The 10,681-nt window shown below is 54.3% G+C and overlaps 2 protein-coding genes across 8 annotated transcripts in view; one reads left to right on the top strand and one right to left on the bottom strand.

Moving 5' to 3' along the window:
* Positions 1 to 9,990, top strand: part of Inppl1 (inositol polyphosphate phosphatase like 1) — a 14,903-nt gene extending 4,913 nt beyond the window's left edge. For 4 of the 7 annotated variants that reach the window (XM_029556613.1, XM_029556614.1, XM_008854052.3 and 1 more), the window contains exons 5-29: positions 227 to 347; positions 549 to 689; positions 872 to 965; positions 1,044 to 1,154; positions 1,261 to 1,359; positions 1,447 to 1,597; positions 1,683 to 1,789; positions 2,083 to 2,185; positions 2,285 to 2,481; positions 2,777 to 2,894; positions 3,478 to 3,574; positions 3,826 to 3,964; positions 4,071 to 4,170; positions 4,263 to 4,351; positions 4,619 to 4,700; positions 4,834 to 4,923; positions 5,185 to 5,298; positions 5,441 to 5,529; positions 5,946 to 6,033; positions 6,126 to 6,281; positions 6,537 to 6,615; positions 6,707 to 6,847; positions 8,047 to 8,719; positions 8,960 to 9,093; positions 9,194 to 9,990. In XM_029556613.1, coding sequence (XP_029412473.1) covers positions 227 to 347; positions 549 to 689; positions 872 to 965; positions 1,044 to 1,154; positions 1,261 to 1,359; positions 1,447 to 1,597; positions 1,683 to 1,789; positions 2,083 to 2,185; positions 2,285 to 2,481; positions 2,777 to 2,894; positions 3,478 to 3,574; positions 3,826 to 3,964; positions 4,071 to 4,170; positions 4,263 to 4,351; positions 4,619 to 4,700; positions 4,834 to 4,923; positions 5,185 to 5,298; positions 5,441 to 5,529; positions 5,946 to 6,033; positions 6,126 to 6,281; positions 6,537 to 6,615; positions 6,707 to 6,847; positions 8,047 to 8,719; positions 8,960 to 9,093; positions 9,194 to 9,284 — 3,404 coding nt within the window. In that variant the 3' untranslated portion in view covers positions 9,285 to 9,990. The remainder of the gene's footprint in view (positions 1 to 226; positions 348 to 548; positions 690 to 871; positions 966 to 1,043; positions 1,155 to 1,260; positions 1,360 to 1,446; positions 1,598 to 1,682; positions 1,790 to 2,082; positions 2,186 to 2,284; positions 2,482 to 2,776; positions 2,895 to 3,477; positions 3,575 to 3,825; positions 3,965 to 4,070; positions 4,171 to 4,262; positions 4,352 to 4,618; positions 4,701 to 4,833; positions 4,924 to 5,184; positions 5,299 to 5,440; positions 5,530 to 5,945; positions 6,034 to 6,125; positions 6,282 to 6,536; positions 6,616 to 6,706; positions 6,848 to 8,046; positions 8,720 to 8,959; positions 9,094 to 9,193) is intronic. The other 3 variants (XM_008854050.3, XM_017803463.2, XM_029556616.1) reach the window with 2 other exon arrangements.
* A 254-nt stretch (positions 9,991 to 10,244) lies between these two features.
* The window catches only part of Phox2a (paired like homeobox 2A), a 4,526-nt gene continuing 4,089 nt past the window's right edge, over positions 10,245 to 10,681 (bottom strand). Inside the window, exon 4 of the mRNA XM_029556617.1 lies at positions 10,245 to 10,681. This exon is cut by the window's right edge and continues 114 nt beyond it. Within this exon, the coding sequence (XP_029412477.1) occupies positions 10,546 to 10,681 (136 nt within the window). The 3' untranslated portion in view covers positions 10,245 to 10,545.

The raw sequence follows: 10,681 nt of genomic DNA, 5'->3' as shown, positions 1-10,681 counted from the left end.
AAGAAAGAAAAAAAAAAAAACCTTTCTTGGCCAGTCCCCTGACTGCTTGCTTTTCCCAACCCCTCTTCCCAACCCCACCTCCCCTGAATCCCCACTTTCCCCTAACCATGTTGCCCCAGCTTTACCCCCTTTTCCATGTAAGTCTCTGATAGCTATGACATACCCCTGTCACATAGCACTGAGGGCCAGGGGGCCAAACTGCCATCTCACTGTTCCTTGTCCACAGATGCCGAGGATGAGAAGCCCCCACTGCCCCCACGCTCTGGCTCCACCAGCAGTTCTGCTCCTGTGGGGCCCAGCAGCCCCCTGCCATCCCCTGAGACTCCCACAACTCCAGCTGCTGAGAGGTGAGATCCCTTTCCCAGCCCTCTTTGCTGAGCAGGAAGTCCCTTTCTCATCTCAGGGACCCCCAAATCCCATCTCAGCCCCAGAGGCAGTTACCCTGACCCATTCCACTCTGATTGCCACCAGTACCTGATGTACTGGATAGAATAGGGGTGCTGTGACGGCGAGCAGGACCTCCCCTGACTCTTCATCTCTCCTCCAAGTGCTCCCAATGGGCTCAGCACCGTATCACATGAGTATCTGAAGGGCAGCTATGGGCTGGACCTGGAGGCTGTAAGAGGTGGAGCTAGCAACCTGCCCCACCTCACCCGCACCCTTGTCACCTCATGCCGACGGCTGCACAGGTACCTGGGATGGCTGACCCCACATCTACACTGTGGTCAGACCTGGATCACCCAGCCACCACTGCCTCCTGACTTCCTCCCCGTTGCCCAGTACCCTATGCTAAAGGTGGAAGTGCCACACTCTGGGCCATGTTCCCCAGTCGGAGGTCAGGGTGGGGATTCTGACCTACTGTCTCCCTTAGCGAGGTGGACAAGGTCCTGTCAGGCCTGGAGATCCTGTCCAAGGTGTTTGACCAGCAGAGCTCGCCCATGGTGACCCGCCTTTTGCAGCAGCAGGTGGGATTGTAGGGAGCTGCCCCCATTGCCCTGGGAGGTGGGACATATTTTGGAGCTCAGTGAGGGACTTCTACTTAGGACCTTTATTTCTCCCTGCAGAGCCTACCACAGACTGGGGAGCAAGAGCTGGAGAGCCTTGTGCTGAAGCTGTCTGTGCTGAAGGACTTCCTGTCAGGCATTCAAAAGAAGGTAGACTGATCTGCAGCCACTCACCCCAACATCAGCTGTGCCCCCCAATCTCATCCCTCAGTGTGTCCCCTTACCTCACCTTGCCTACCCCCCACCCCTTCTGCAGGCCCTGAAGGCACTGCAGGACATGAGCTCCACGGCACCCCCAGCTCCAATGCAGCCCTCCACACGAAAGGCCAAGACCATCCCTGTGCAGGCCTTTGAGGTACATGGCAGGTGGGGCTTTATGGGACAAAGGGGATGCTGCCTGTCTAAGGCCTTGTCAGCAGCCTTTCCACCTCCCATCCTGCAGGTGAAGCTGGATGTGACCTTGGGTGACCTGACCAAGATCGGGAAGTCCCAGAAGTTCACGCTGAGCGTAGATGTGGAAGGTGGGAGGCTGGTGCTGCTGAGAAGACAGCGAGACTCGCAGGAGGACTGGACGACCTTCACACATGACCGCAGTGAGTCAGGGCCAGAGTTGAGAGAGGTGAGCAGGGTAAGGGCCTCAGCCTGATAGCACAGGTTTGTATGTTCTCTATTTCCTAGTTCGCCAGCTCATTAAGTCCCAGCGTGTGCAGAACAAGCTGGGTGTTGTGTTTGAAAAGGAGAAGGATCGGACCCAGCGCAAGGACTTCATCTTTGTTAGTGCCCGGGTAAGTGACGGGCTGGGCTAGGGAACTGGGGACTGTTGGCATCCCCAGCTGGGTGAACATGTGCTATGGGGGCCTATCATTCTTGATGGGGTGGGCAAGCCTGAGGGTGGATTCAGATAGTCATTCAATGAACAATCATCAAACACCTGCAATTGCTTTTATAGTGAGTGTATAGTGGGGAACTTCAGGCATGACCCTCCCCTCATGGTGCCTGCCATGTAGCAGGGTGTCCCCATGGAAGGGTGGGATTGCTGGATACCTGCCTGTCCCTGACTGGCTGATGTCCCCTCCAGAAGCGGGAGGCCTTTTGCCAGTTACTACAGCTCATGAAGAACAAGCACTCCAAGCAGGATGAACCTGATATGATCTCTGTCTTCATAGGCACCTGGAACATGGGTCAGGCACAATCTGGGGCTATGGTTGGGGGAGGAGGATGGCCCAAGGATGGGGGGCCTGACCCCTTTCTAATTCCTGCTGCCTCCTCTCTACCTCCAGGAAGTGTGCCACCTCCAAAAAATGTGACATCTTGGTTCACATCAAAGGGGCTGGGGAAGGCCCTAGATGAGGTCACAGTGACTATACCCCATGATATCTATGTCTTTGGTACCCAAGAGAACTCAGTGGGCGATCGAGAGTGGCTGGACCTGCTGCGTGGGGGACTTAAGGAGCTTACAGATCTGGATTACCGCCCGGTGAGGGGGTCATCATGCTTCGGTTCTTGTCTATATGGACCACCTCAGATTTTCTGCTTGGCTTCATGGGGAGTACTACATATGGGCTTTCCTTCTGAACCTTGGCATTTCCTTTGGGAGAGTGAACTTAACTTCATGAGCTTTTATGCCACAGGAGAGCCTGTTCCTCTTTGTCTTTCTAGAAAAGCAAGCCTTCCTGGCCCATGACTAACAAGACAGTGTAGATGATAGGCCACAGTGAATGCAGGCAGGGGCCTTGGCCTAGGGCAAAGATGACCCCACACCCTCTCTATAGATTGCCATGCAATCACTGTGGAACATCAAGGTAGCCGTGCTGGTCAAGCCGGAGCATGAGAACCGCATCAGCCATGTCAGTACGTCTAGTGTGAAGACCGGCATCGCCAACACCCTGGGTGAGCAGGGCAGGTGGGCTCTGGAGGTAATGGGCTTTTTCTGTCCATGGTTTCTGCTTCCTCTCCTGCCCAGGGTCTTCCTGTTTTCAATGGTTTCAGTCTTTGAACTTTGTATATTCTCATTCTAAATCTCTTCCAGACTTACCAGGAAGGCCAGGCCAAGATGATTATCCTCATTTCATAGATGATAAATTTAGACCCAGAGTGATTAAGTGACTTGTCTAGGGTCACGCAGCAAGTCGTTAAAGGAAGAAAGTGTAGTGCCCCGTTGTTCTGATTTACAGTTCAAGGCTCTTGCAAGATAGATTCTGCTCAGAATCGACAAGGCATTTCAACTGCACCCTTGGGATTCTCTGTGATCTCCAGGGGCTCCATTCAGACAGACAGATGTAGACCATTCAGACAGAAAACATGTGTCCCTGGAGGATCCCTAGGGAACATGTGCATGTATGTTCAGGGGCCTGCTTGGTGTGTAGCATCTCGAGATTGGGGTAGGAAGGATCCTGACTCTTTGAGGGATAGGGGAGAGTTAGGAGACCTCTTCGGGTAGCCCTAGCTTCCCGTATCCTCCGTGTCCTGCCAGGGAACAAGGGTGCCGTGGGTGTTTCCTTCATGTTCAATGGCACATCATTTGGCTTTGTGAACTGCCATCTCACCTCGGGAAATGAGAAGACTGCCCGGTGAGAGTCACCTGTTCCATGACTCCTTATCTGTCCCCCATTCTCCTGAGATCTGTTCCTTCTACCATAGCCCAGACCCTGGCCTCCTACATTTCTGTCCCCAGGAACCTCCTCCTCAGGACCCCCAACTGTGTACACCTTGTGCCTAGCTGCTCCCTCCATCTGTGGGGAGCTTCATCCCTACCCCTGGAGACTTCTTGCCTTTATGCTATTCCCTCCCATTCCAACCTACCCCGGCCCCACTACCTTAGGCGGAACCAGAACTATCTGGACATCTTGCGTCTGCTCTCATTGGGTGACCGGCAGCTCAGTGCCTTTGACATCTCTCTGCGGTTCACTCACCTTTTCTGGTTCGGGGACCTTAACTACCGCCTGGACATGGATATCCAGGTACCAGCAGAGTCCTGTGGGTGGCTGTAGTAAAGGGTGTCAAGTGAGGAGGGCTGCACTGCTCTGCTGCAGAGGCAAGCCTCTGACCTCTGTATCTGTACCCCAGGAGATCCTGAACTACATCAGTAGGAGAGAGTTTGAACCCCTGCTCAGGGTAGACCAGCTCAACCTGGAGCGGGAGAAGCACAAAGTCTTCCTTCGATTCAGTAAGTGAGGGCCTGGCAAGTATTCCTGGGAGGCTTGGAGTACTCCTAGGTCTTTGGGGCCCTGGACTTAATGTGTTCTTTGCTCTCTTCAGGTGAGGAGGAGATATCCTTCCCACCCACCTACCGCTATGAGCGGGGCTCCCGGGACACATATGCCTGGCATAAGCAGAAGCCAACTGGGGTGAGAGAAATAGAGTAGACTTTGGAGGGACCTCTCCCCTGGCTTACTGGGAATGAGGAGTTTGGGGGAGTCAAGGATCTGGGTCTCTGTGGCTACCACTATAGCTTATATGGCTTCCCCGAGGTCCTTAGGGGTGATACTAGGTATCTGGGAATCCAAAGAAAGAGATGAGGGCTGGATCCAGTGTAACAGAAGAATACTGGGGGTTTTATCACCTCTGGGTGAGGCCTAGCTGTCAAGTCAACCACGATACCACCCCTGCTGCAGGTCCGGACCAATGTACCTTCATGGTGTGACCGGATCCTATGGAAATCCTATCCTGAAACCCACATCATCTGCAATTCCTATGGTCAGAGCCTCAGGACAGGATGACAGGAGACACTGGGTGGTTACCATCCTGCCTCAGTCCTCCTTTGGGAGTGGGGAGTGGGCAGAGAGTAGGGAGAGTTCTCCTGAGCTCCTATTCCTTTGCCCTTGCTCAGGTTGCACTGATGACATCGTCACCAGCGATCATTCCCCTGTGTTTGGGACGTTTGAGGTTGGAGTAACCTCACAGTTCATCTCCAAGAAAGGTGCCTGTTCTGGGTGTGGTTGTGGAAAGATGTGGGTGGGCAAAGATGGTGGCTTAGGAATGTGATGGGTTTGCTTCGTGTGTTTTTCTGCCCTGGTCAGGGTGGGTTTGCAGGTCTCCCTGTTAGCTTAGTATTGGGAAGCTTCTCTTGGCCTTATCTGCTCTGCCAGGGCCCCTCATTTTCTGTCTTAGACTCAGCCTCTTAGGATCCTCTTAGGCTGTCCTGACCTTTCTGCTGGCAATTCTTCTTTTGTTTCCTCAGGGCTCTCCAAGACTTCAGACCAGGCCTACATTGAATTTGAGAGCATTGAGGCCATTGTGAAGACAGCCAGCCGCACCAAGTTCTTCATTGAGTTCTATTCCACATGCTTGGAGGGTCAGAGGGGGCCCAGGGCTGGCTGTGGGCCACGGGGGAGTAGGAAACTACAGGCTGCCCAGAGGTAGTCGGCCCCCAGCCTAGGGATAAGGAAAGCTCAGGGAGATGGTTCTCATCTGGATGTCCCTCCAACCTCACCTAGAGTACAAGAAGAGCTTCGAGAATGATGCTCAGAGCAGTGACAACATCAACTTCCTCAAAGTGCAGTGGTCTTCTCGCCAGCTGCCCACGGTGAGACTGTAGGGAGGGCCCAGGCTTGTGGGTGAGGGGATACAGAGAACAGAGGCAGGGCACACATTGGGAGGTTGCGGGGGAGCTGGAAGGGCATGTGTCTCCTGCATATGAATAAGGATAAAGACATTTGCTTCTTTCAGAGCTGTGGAACCACCTTGTAGTTTGTTTATTCATTTGTTCAATAAATGCTTCCTGAACCTTTGCTAAATGTCAAGACCTGTATTGTCCATTGAGGGCACAGAAAATTAATTACAATGATGTTAAATGCTATGAAAGCATGCAAGGCTGTGTCTTTAAGCGTGGGCATGAACGGATTTGAGGGCATGGGGTGAGTGGGGTCTGGGACAGCATATGGGAAGGGTACAATGGGGTGGTCAGTGCGCTGTTCCTCACTGGCCCTCTCTCTTCCCCAGCTCAAGCCAATTCTGGCTGACATTGAGTATCTGCAAGACCAACATCTCCTGCTCACAGTCAAGTCCATGGATGGCTATGAATCCTATGGTGAGCCACAGAGGTGCCGAGGGGTAAAGGAAGGCAGGTAGCACCCTAGAAAGGTTTGGCAGTTTGCTGGTCTATTGAATCTACTTCTTTAGGAGAGTGTGTGGTTGCACTCAAATCCATGATTGGCAGCACAGCCCAGCAGTTCCTGACCTTTCTATCCCACCGTGGAGAGGAGACAGGCAACATCCGTGGATCCATGAAGGTGCGGGTGCCCACGGAGCGCCTGGGCACCCGAGAGCGGCTCTACGGTGGGGGCTCCATTGGGTGGGGTGTGGGCATGAGACCCGGTGGTGTGGACTAGGTGTAGGAGGGGAGGACCGAGGGTGGTAGCATGTTGGAAGCCTGTGATAGTGGGAGGTTCTGTAGCCTTGGCTGAGAGTGGGTCTACCCTGAGGAATAGCTTGGGAAGGAGCTAGATATTTTCAGGCCCCATTAGTATTCCTGGGATACTAGGACCCTAAGTCCTCTCTGAGTCTCCCTTCCCTATGCCCCCCTCCTCCCAGAGTGGATCAGCATTGATAAAGATGAGACAGGAGCAAAGAGCAAAGCTCCTTCTGTGTCCCGAGGCAGCCAGGAACACAGGTGAGCTGGGGCTGTGTTGGATATCATAGGAAGGGGTACCTCGGGGGGACTCCTGGTTAGCCCCATGTCATCTGTTGTGTACCCCTGTCAGATCAGGGAGCCGCAAGCCAGCTTCCACAGAGACCCCCTGCCCACTGTCCAAGTTATTTGAAGAGCCAGAAAAACCACCACCAACTGGCAGGCCCCCAGCCCCACCCAGATCAGCTCCTCGGGAGGAGCCCTTGAACCCCAGGTGAGAGGAAAAACTTGCTATCTCTGTATTCCATCACCTGACTCTCGGGACCATCCTGGTGATGTCTGCTGTTTGTGTGCTCTATCACCGTAGGGCAACCATGGCCAACCAAGTCAAAGGGAGCATAGTCTTTCTGCCTTAAAAAATGGATATAGGCTCACCCTGAGATTTCCCAGGGTTCATCCTATGGGGTTACAAAAGGCCCCACTAGAAATGGGTTCATGGCCAAAATTTTGAGAACTGCTTTTTGTTAGATTCTTGTTTTAGAGATCCCCAGTGCACATTTGTATTAGCAAAGGTTCCGAGAATATGGGCAGGAAAGCAATACAGTTTTCCAAGCTTAACAGGCCAGGAAACTTTTTTCTCATAGCAGTGTCTTGGGGCTGTACATCTTGGTATATACCTGTATCCCAGCACCCAGGAGACTAAGGCAGGAAGATTTGAAAGCTTGAGGTTAGCCTAGGCTAAATAGGCCCTGTCTCAAGGGGAACTAGTATTCTGTGGGTTATACTTTGGGAAAGCCAGGTTTGCTTCCTAATGCTATCCAGTTGTCCTTGAGTTGTTTTGTTTGAGACAGGGTCTCCCTGTAGTTCCAGCTGGCCTAAAACATCCTGTGTAGGCTAGGCTGGCCTCTGTCTCACAGAGATCTGGCTGCCTCTGCCTCTAGTGCTGGGATCAAAGGCGTGTGCCACCATGCCCAGGACTCCAGTTGTCCTTTAACTTAAATTAAAAAAAAAAACTCCTCGGTACTGTTTGGTGCTTTTTCACTCTTCAGCTGTTCTGTCACCTGGATTTTTATTCTTGGGCGTAAGTAAAACACCAGCATGGATCAGAGTAAGATTTTCCAGTAGATCAACCTCAGTTGCTTCTAGAGCTTTTAAGAGCTCTGGCTACTCTTATCAGGGGCTCATCATCCATTTCATCTAGGGTTTCAGTCACAAAATCATAAAGAAGCTGAGAATTTGAGCAAGTAAGGAAGCTTAGGGTTATACCTTCAACCCCTCTCCTAGCCTCTGAGATGATGAAATCAAGAATGGAGAAGGCTAAATGATAAACTGAAGGTCATGTGCAAGTCTGGGGTGGGATGGGCTGGAGAGGGAACAGCAGAGGAGGGGCTTGTCAGTTCTCACCCAGTTCCCTCACCTGCCTCCATTGCCTTCATTTTGGTTCTTGACATAGTTTTCCTGCTCCCAAACCAGGTTGAAGCCAGAAGGGGCACCTGAGCTGGAAGGAGTGGCAGCACCCCCACCTAAGAACAGCTTCAATAACCCTGCCTACTATGTCCTGGAAGGGGTCCCGCACCAGCTGCTGCCCCTTGAGCCACCCTCACTTGCCAGGGGCCCCGTCCCACCTGCCACTAAGAACAAAGTGGCCATCACAGTGCCTGCTCCACAGCTTGGGCGTCACCGAACACCTCGTGTGGGAGAAGGAAGCTCATCAGATGAGGACTCTGGGGGAACACTGCCTCCTCCAGATTTCCCACCCCCACCACTGCCAGACTCAGCTATCTATCTGCCCCCTAACTTGGATCCTTTGTCAGTGCCAGTGGTCAGAGGCCGAAGTGGGGGTGAGGCCCGTGGCCCACCTCCTCCCAAGGCCCATCCAAGGCCACCACTACCCCCAGGCACCTCACCTGCTAGCACTTTCCTGGGGGAGGTAGCAAGTGGAGATGACAGATCTTGCTCAGTACTGCAGATGGCCAAGACGCTCAGTGAAGTCGATTATGCTCCTGCTGGGCCTGGATGCTCAGCACTCCTCACTGGCCCCCTGGAATTGCAGCCACCCCGAGGACTGCCCTCAGATTATGGCAGGCCACTCAGCTTCCCTCCACCTCGCATCCGAGAGAGCATCCAGGAAGACCTGGCAGAGGAGGTGTGTGGACCAGGGTTAGCTAGCTCTGTATACCTGGTGGGAGGTGTTCCTTCATTCACTCAACGGTGTTCACACCCCCTCTGCTTGTAGTGGGATGATGGGCTCTTGGGGGACACGGAATCAGCCCCAGCCCTTGCTTCCTTTCCCCTCAGAGCATGGGTAGAATGTGGCTGCCTGCATGTGTTTCTGTGAGGGGCGGCCCGTAGTGCCCTGTCCCCCTAACATGCCATGTTCCCTCAGGCTCCATGCCCGCAGGGCGGGCGGGCCAGCGGGCTGGGAGAGGCGGGCATGGGTGCCTGGCTGCGGGCCATCGGCTTGGAGCGCTATGAGGAGGGCCTGGTGCACAATGGCTGGGACGACCTGGAATTTCTCAGGTGGGGGCGGGGCTGGAGGTGGACTTGGTGGGTGTGTGGCCTCAAGGGTAGGGCTGGGGCCCTTTTTGAACTCCTAGCTCGGCATCTCTTACTCCCGTAGTGACATCACTGAAGAAGACCTGGAGGAGGCTGGGGTGCAGGATCCGGCTCACAAGCGCCTTCTTCTGGACACCCTGCAGCTCAGCAAGTGATAGCAGAGGCTGTGCGAAGCTGCGAAGATCCCAGGGTTGAAAAGTTAGGAGGGTCAGGCAGTGCATCTCTGCCTATTTGGGGTTCAGCGTTCCCCACTACCCAAATGTTAGGGATGCCCTAATTAGGAGGTCCTGCCCGCCCCCTTCAGACCCAGGGCGGTGGAGTAGCCTGCGGTCATTATGATGATCGTTGGTTTCTCTGATATGCACACCTCCCATGGGGGTGGGGGTGGGGTTCAGCTGAGTACATCTGGGGCCCCACTTCTACAGCTATTTCTACTGCCCTTCCTTGAGCCAGAACCTCACTGCAACTCCTACCCCCAGGGATCCGTCCGGAAATGAAGGAAGAGCCCTGGATAGGGCTGGGTTTATTTAAGTTTTTCTGTGTGGGTTTGGGGGAGGGAGGGCACCTTAATATTATTGGGGTGGGGACAGGACCTCGGCCATAAAATGCGTTTGTCTACTTCTGGCTGTTTCCCTAGTGCATAACGCCCTTGGCCCTGGGAGTGCGTGGCAGACTCCCTTAGAGGGGCAGGTGGCCTCGACTGGGGCCACCGCATTGGGGGACAGGGATTTTGTAAGCAGTTTATCCCCATCCTGGGTACTCGGAAGGGTTGCCGGCTTGATATCGTCAATAAATTAAGTTTTATTTGGATTGAACAAAATTACCTTAATAAATTACAAGTTTTTTCAAAGAAAAGGAAAACCGCTTTGTTCCGTTTCCCCGCACAGCCCCTCCCCTCCTCTAGGGGGTCTACCCTAGGGACGGGAGGCCACTCTTAAGGGATGAATAGAGAATTGGTAGGACCCTTCAGGTTGTCGATGGTGCCTCCCACAGCCAGCCTTGGCACCCGCGGGGTCACTGAGAGTGGGCCCGCGGGCGCTCATAGGAGTGAGTGACCCGGCTAGCCGGAAAGGCGGGAGCTGTATGGCTCCTTTTTAGGGACCTTTTATGTCTGGGGCACTGCGTTGAGACTGGTGTAATTTGATCCCGGTTCCTAAGAAAGCCCAACCCGAAAAGCCTCCGGGCCGCCTCGGAGGGGGTCCTGGTGGAAAGACCTCCGCTCTGCGGGGTGCGGGAGGTGAGGACACGGGTGGCCCTGGCTTGCTTGGCGACGCAGGGGAGGGCACACCTAGGGGTGAGATGCTGGGGGGTGGAGACGCGGGGAGCTTCCAGATGGGCAGCCGGGATGGGGAGGGACTGCGGGTCCCGTTGGATGGGGTATCTCGGGGCAGGCTCGGGGCCTCCAGACGCCGGCGGCTAGAAGAGATTGGTCTTCAGGGCGGGACCCGGCTTCCGGTGGAAAGAAGACAGAACTCCAGAGAAGGGCCCGGGTCCGGGCTCCGCCGGCTGCCAGGCCTTGAGTAGCTCCGCCGCGCCCGTGCCGGGCCCGCCG

The sequence above is a fragment of the Nannospalax galili genome, unplaced genomic scaffold (genome assembly GCF_000622305.1).
Source record: "Nannospalax galili isolate Female #2095 unplaced genomic scaffold, S.galili_v1.0 scaffold1387, whole genome shotgun sequence".
NCBI lineage: Eukaryota > Metazoa > Chordata > Mammalia > Rodentia > Spalacidae > Nannospalax > Nannospalax galili.
The sequence above is the reverse complement of the archived record's forward strand: the minus strand, read 5'-3'. Positions and strand labels throughout refer to the sequence as shown.